Below are 6,037 nucleotides of genomic sequence, written 5' to 3' on the forward strand. Positions count from 1 at the left end.
AATTCAAGAAAGAAAAATACTTATATAAAGATTGTGATTTTATCATAGAAAATCATCAAAATAGCTCCATTAAAAAACTCATCATGTTATTACACTTTTCCTATATGTGTCATAGTTAGGATCAAAATTCTTTGTGATTTTATTTCGACATTATTTATGGGTAATAAGATCATTTGTTTACTAGTGATGGTAGTTGGAAAAAATATTTAGGATTTCTAAGATAGAAAAACATGAAATGCACATGCATTAAACCTAAATTTTTCAATTGATAATGAGCAACTAAGGTTTTAACTACCAATTATTTAGTTTCTAAATTTGGTCTCTAAAACTTTGGTTGCTAATTAAATACCAATTTAGAAACTATTTAACAATAATAGAAACTAATTTAGAAACCAATTTTTGTTTTAGTTTCTAAAATGGTCTCTAATTTAGTTACTATTGCAACTAATTATTTTGGTCTCTAAATTGGTTCCTATTTCATGATTTTCTTGTAGTGTTGATTCAATCACAAGCAATAAATATAATGACGAATTTGATCACACTGTGAATAAGGCAATATATTTAACTGTTGTCTAATTTGAGTATTTGTAGTTTAAATGTCTAATTTATTTATTTTTTCTCATGTGAAAGTTACAATGTAGATTTGTTTGGTTATTGTGGAACCATTGTTGTGTATGGCTGGGTGTGGAGGGTGTGTTTCATAAATTTTTCCCAATTTAGGATGAGCAATGCGCCGGCTTCGGTGGATGAGGTTTGGGGAGGTACTTGGATCGCAGTAGTTAATGAAGTCTGGAGGCACAGAAATAGGATTATCTTTAGAGAGGAGTAGTAGATGTAGTAGAGACTTTTGCGTTGGTCCAATTAAAAACTTGGTCTTGAATTTCATCCAAGTCACCGTCTGCGTTTTTTTTTTCTGATTGGTGCATAGACCCAATGGTTTGCATTAGGATGATCTTATGAGATATTTACTTAATATGTTAGGTGACTTTCTATGGGTTAAGTTAGGAGTGTTTTGTAAAGCCATACATGGAAGTATGTCTATTGAGAGTGATTAAGGTTATCATTATGTATAAGAGTTGAATCACCCCTAAAGTAGTTCATATTTATTAATTTTGTATTGCCAAAAAAAACAAACTAACCATCCCAAAAAATTTGCTCGATACCCTTGGGATTTATTCAAAATTAGAATATTAAAAAAGTTTGACAACAACACATAATTTTTAAGAACGTAGAATTAATATATCTCTAATTCTTAAGAATTACACATATCAATTGTAGTCTTAAACACTGGATAAGACTAAAATCTAACTAAATTTTTGTAATTCTAAAGAATAGGATACAAGTTTCTATTCTTGTAAACCTATATGTTTACAACTTTTGATTTTAAATAATGAATTTGATAAGTGTAGCTCAAAAGAATTTGTTGATATACTTTCCAATAATAGGGGCTATGAGCTTTTTATAAACACTTTCAGTAGGGTGAAAACTGTCCCAAAACACATAATCCAAATCGTTAGGGCACAATGGAGTCAAATGATTGCATAATAACACAACCTCTATTGTGCCCGTGCCACAACACCCCTTGTCTCCCACTTTATACCCTGCAAAAAACGAATAATATAAGGTATTTTTAACATTTATGTGCAATTTCGTAAGATAATTATTAAAATAAATAAAATTTTAAAAAATTATTAAAATAGGTTAATCGTGTTAAGATGGTTTAATTTAGTTGAAATTTGAATATACTAAAGTCGTCTTACATTAAAATTGTGACACGTTATCATGATTTTAATATAATCAAATCACAACTAAAGTAATATTATCTATATATAATTTATCTATTTTAATATTTTTTTTAAAATTTACTCATTTTAATAATTAATAAATAAAATTACATATTTTTAGTAAAAAAATCATAATATAACAATGTTTAACAAGTTTAAACCCTTAATCTATTAAACGATCCACTAAAGTTTAATGATAAAATTTAACACATATTATCCTGACATTTTAAATTTTAAATTTCTTGTAAAATTTAGCAGTAAATCAAAATTAATAATTTTAAAATACCTAAAAATAAAATATATAACAAATTTTACTCAAAAGGGAAAATTACACATTAGCAAAAATTTTAAGTATAAAAAATTAACAGGAGACATTTTTGGTACTAACAAGTTATGATTACTAAAATATATTTAGTTAGTTATAAATATTTTCAAAAAAATGTAAAAATAAAACTAAGAATCAATGAATAGTTTAATATTGTTATCAGTAATATTAATTGCTTGTTAGTTTATAAAAAAATTAATGAAACCAATGACGTATCTGTTGGTTCTTTCTTTGACTGTGAGTGTAATTAAATTATTCAGTCACCATAGCCCACTGCTGACATGTCTGTGCTTTCAATGTTTTCATTGTTTCAATCAACAGTGTTATTAAATGAACAGACCTACCTTTTAATTTTCTTTATCTACTCATGCATGTGCAAAACACAGGTGTTGCTCTAATTTTTTAAAATAAACTAAACAGAAATAAACATATCGATCTAAGTTTATATTCCAAAAAAGAAGCTGAAATAGTACCAAATTTTACTCATAAAATGCCAAAGTCTCTTTAAAGGTTTGTTCAAGCTTGGAACATAGGTAAGTTTGCAAATAAATGTATATTATTAGAATGTGTTTTTGGAAAAGTGAAAAGTGAAATTACCATATCTTTGGTAGTTGACTATGATGTCAAGAAGAGGGTTATAAACATCAATGTACACCATTCTGCTATCTGGAAAATTGTGTTGAAGAGAGTCAAGTTTCTTTGACAATTTGGTGTTAAAGATCTGTACGGCGTCGTTTATCTTCACTACTACATCTCTTTGTATTCCTCCTGCAATAGTTCTCTGTGATGGCAAATACCCTAGTGGTGGTACACTGAACACTGCAATCCTCCGTGCCCCTTTTCCATATATTTCCTTTCAATTGTTTTCACACCAAATATCAAACACAGTGAACATCACCACAGAAAAAATAACTGATATTGATAAAACACAGTTAAAGCTCAGTTATAACTGGATCAAACAATTACAACTGATAAAACACTAGTTACAACATGGTACTATGTTTGATTTCATCAAACTTATATAAAAAGCATACCTTCAAGAAGGTAGAAGCTGAGGAGAGCATAAAATCAGCGTATGCAGGAAAATCATATTGCAGTTGTCTAACACGGGTTAAAAAGTATGTGTTGGAAATGTCATTGCTCCCTAATACCACAATATAGAGACTGTTTCCTAAGATGAACTTGGCCTTGTCTTCTCCAACAATCCCTTCTAACTTCCCTATGTATTCTCTGAACAAATCTAGTTGACCCGATAAAGATATAGTCAACTATGTATCACAGCACTGACACTGAGTTAGAAATAGCATCAAAACCATTTCAAGAGAAATCAATGAATCGATTTGGAGATGAAATTAAGCATGAGTACCGATGTTTGTGCTGTTAAAGGGTCGTATCCTGCGCCACCAGATGCAAAGCACACACCAGTCACCAATTCTCCAGGTTCAAGATTTGAGTCCAAGTATGCTGGAAGAAACTCTTTTATGCCCAGTTCTTCAACTGATACATTTACCATGGTACAATACAAAATTACACTGAGATATGTGCAGAAACATAAAAGTTATTTACAATTTCTTTTAAATGATTAAAAGTGTATTAGTGCTTTTAATTATTATTCTTATAAATAATTCTTCATTATAAAAAAAATTATTAAATAAAAATTAACTTTAAATATAAAAATAATTAATTTGTATATTGACGGAACTATATACCATTTTAAAGATTAAAAAAATTATTAATTTTTAAATAAACTTTTATTAATAAATAGTTTTTAAATTTATATCTAATTAGTTATTAAATTATTATTAAATTTAAAATTTAAATAATTAGTAATTAAAATTTTGATAATTAATTATATATTAATTTAAAAATTATTTATCTAATAAAAATTAATATTTTTTTAATTTTTAAAATGGTATTTAATTTATTAAATATAATAATTAATTATTTTTTATTTTTAAAATTAAAATTAATTTTTTTTATTTTTTATTTTTAAAATTAAAATTAATTTTTATTTAATGATTTAGTTGTAATAGTGTTTGATTCTATAAACCATTAAATCATATCATAATTACCTAGAAAATGACTTGGAGAGATGTCATGGTCACCGCCAAAAGTTTTAACATTTTATGCCCTCCATTGAAAAATGTTTTATACATTCTAATACATAACACATTTTTAAATTAAACTTAGTTTAACATTTCTGCCAATTAAAAATATAAAATTCACTAAATTTATTTATACTTAAATCCCAAAATAATACATTCAGCTTGCATTTTTATTCTAACACATTTGGTAGTATTTATTTGAAGAGTCAAATATATATAACTTTGATTGTCTTATACTATTTATGATTGCATTGGACATTTTGGAGGTTATACAAAAGATAAAACTATATACATTAAATTTTTACAAACATGGTACAAAAAGAAGAGATGAGAAATAGGGCACACACCTATAAAGTCAGATGGAACCTTTCCGTTGCTAAATCTGCCAGTAGGAATCCCTCCCTTAAAATCCTTACCATATGGTGGATAATTGCACCTTGCTGTTGTTGCCAAATTCTTGTTGTTGTTGCCAGTGTCCATGATCGAATCTCCAAACACAAACACTGCAGGAACTGAAACATTTGGTGGCAGTTTCACAACTGCCCTAGTTTTTTCACACACAATCAGAAGTGTTGTTAGTGATAATAATATGAAACGGAAGAGTGAAGAAGGAGAAGGGAAAGAAGAAGAAGAAGAAGGGAGCTTCATAAGAAGAAACATAAATGATTGATTGTGCTTGTTTTTGTTGAATAAAAATAGATAAGGATGAACATCTTATATAATTTGGATGTGCATCATTCTCTCTTTTTAACTCATTTATGGCATCATTATGTCAGGCTACCGGAACTTTTCATTACAGTTTCACGATTCTGTCAACCCATTAATGATTACTTTCTTTTTAGGAAATTTTCAAACTCTATAAATGCATGCAAGTGCTTTGTGATTTTAATTTTCTATTCCTTTCATGATCAATTCTATATTAAAAAATCATACCTTTTTATTATTCATACCATTTCATATTTTTTTAAAAATAGAACTTTGGTATTTTTTTTAGAAATATCCTACGAGTTTTATAAAAAAAAATTATGAAATAAAAATTAATTTTTAGATACTAAAATAATTAGTTGCAATAATAACTAAAAACTAAAAAAAAACATGGTTTCTAAATTAATTTCTATTATTGTTAATTAGTTTTTAAATTGGTATTTAATTAGCAATCAAAGTTTTAACTACCAATTATTTAGTTTCTAAATTTGGTAGAAAAACCTTGGTTACTAATCGGATACCAATTTAGAAATTATTTAACAATAATAGAAACTAATTTAGAAACATTTTTTTTAGTTTCTAAAATGGTTTCTAATTTAGTAACTATTGCAACTAATTATTTTGGTTTCTAAAAATTGGTTTTTATTTTATGATTTTTTTTAGTCTATATATTACATCTTTTTGGAAAAAGAAGTATTCAAGATACATTAAATGGAATGACCATGTTAGATTTTTTATTTTTTTTTAATTCTGTCAAATATTAGATAGTATTTTTTCTTTTTTGTTTTGACTGTGTTGTGGGTTTTCATTATCTTCTAAATCTTTTTGAAAGGTATTGCAATGAATGATTTTAAGTTAAAGTAGTTTCATTAACTAGATGTAGATTGAAGTATAATCGCACAAGTATAAAATTTGGTGTTTTTTTTATCTTATTTATATTATCTTAAATTCTTTTTGTTTTTTTAATCATTGATTATTACACATAGTTATTCTCGTAAAGAACAATTTTTAAAATATATTTTTTAAATCGATAGCTGTCATTTTTTTAAAATTAATTCACCCTCTTGATTGTATTTTGACCAATTATTACTTTGCATTTTATCGCTTGAGCATCTATA

General features: G+C 26.5%; 1 protein-coding gene across 1 annotated transcript; it reads right to left on the minus strand.

The window, feature by feature from the left end:
- Positions 1 to 1,217: 1,217 nt before the first annotated feature.
- On the minus strand, positions 1,218 to 4,941 carry LOC137816316 (GDSL esterase/lipase EXL1). The gene is made up of 5 exons (XM_068619411.2): positions 4,562 to 4,941; positions 3,476 to 3,606; positions 3,144 to 3,377; positions 2,707 to 2,962; positions 1,218 to 1,601 (listed from the first exon to the last, which is right to left on the minus strand). The coding sequence occupies exons 1-5, from the start codon at positions 4,872 to 4,874 to the stop codon at positions 1,411 to 1,413; spliced, it is 1,125 nt and encodes a 374-aa protein (XP_068475512.1). The 5' UTR covers positions 4,875 to 4,941; the 3' UTR covers positions 1,218 to 1,410.
- Positions 4,942 to 6,037: the final 1,096 nt, after the last annotated feature.

This window comes from Phaseolus vulgaris, chromosome 1, assembly GCF_051622355.1.
Source record: "Phaseolus vulgaris cultivar YP4 chromosome 1, ASM5162235v1, whole genome shotgun sequence".
In the NCBI taxonomy this organism is placed as follows: Eukaryota; Viridiplantae; Streptophyta; class Magnoliopsida; order Fabales; family Fabaceae; genus Phaseolus; species Phaseolus vulgaris.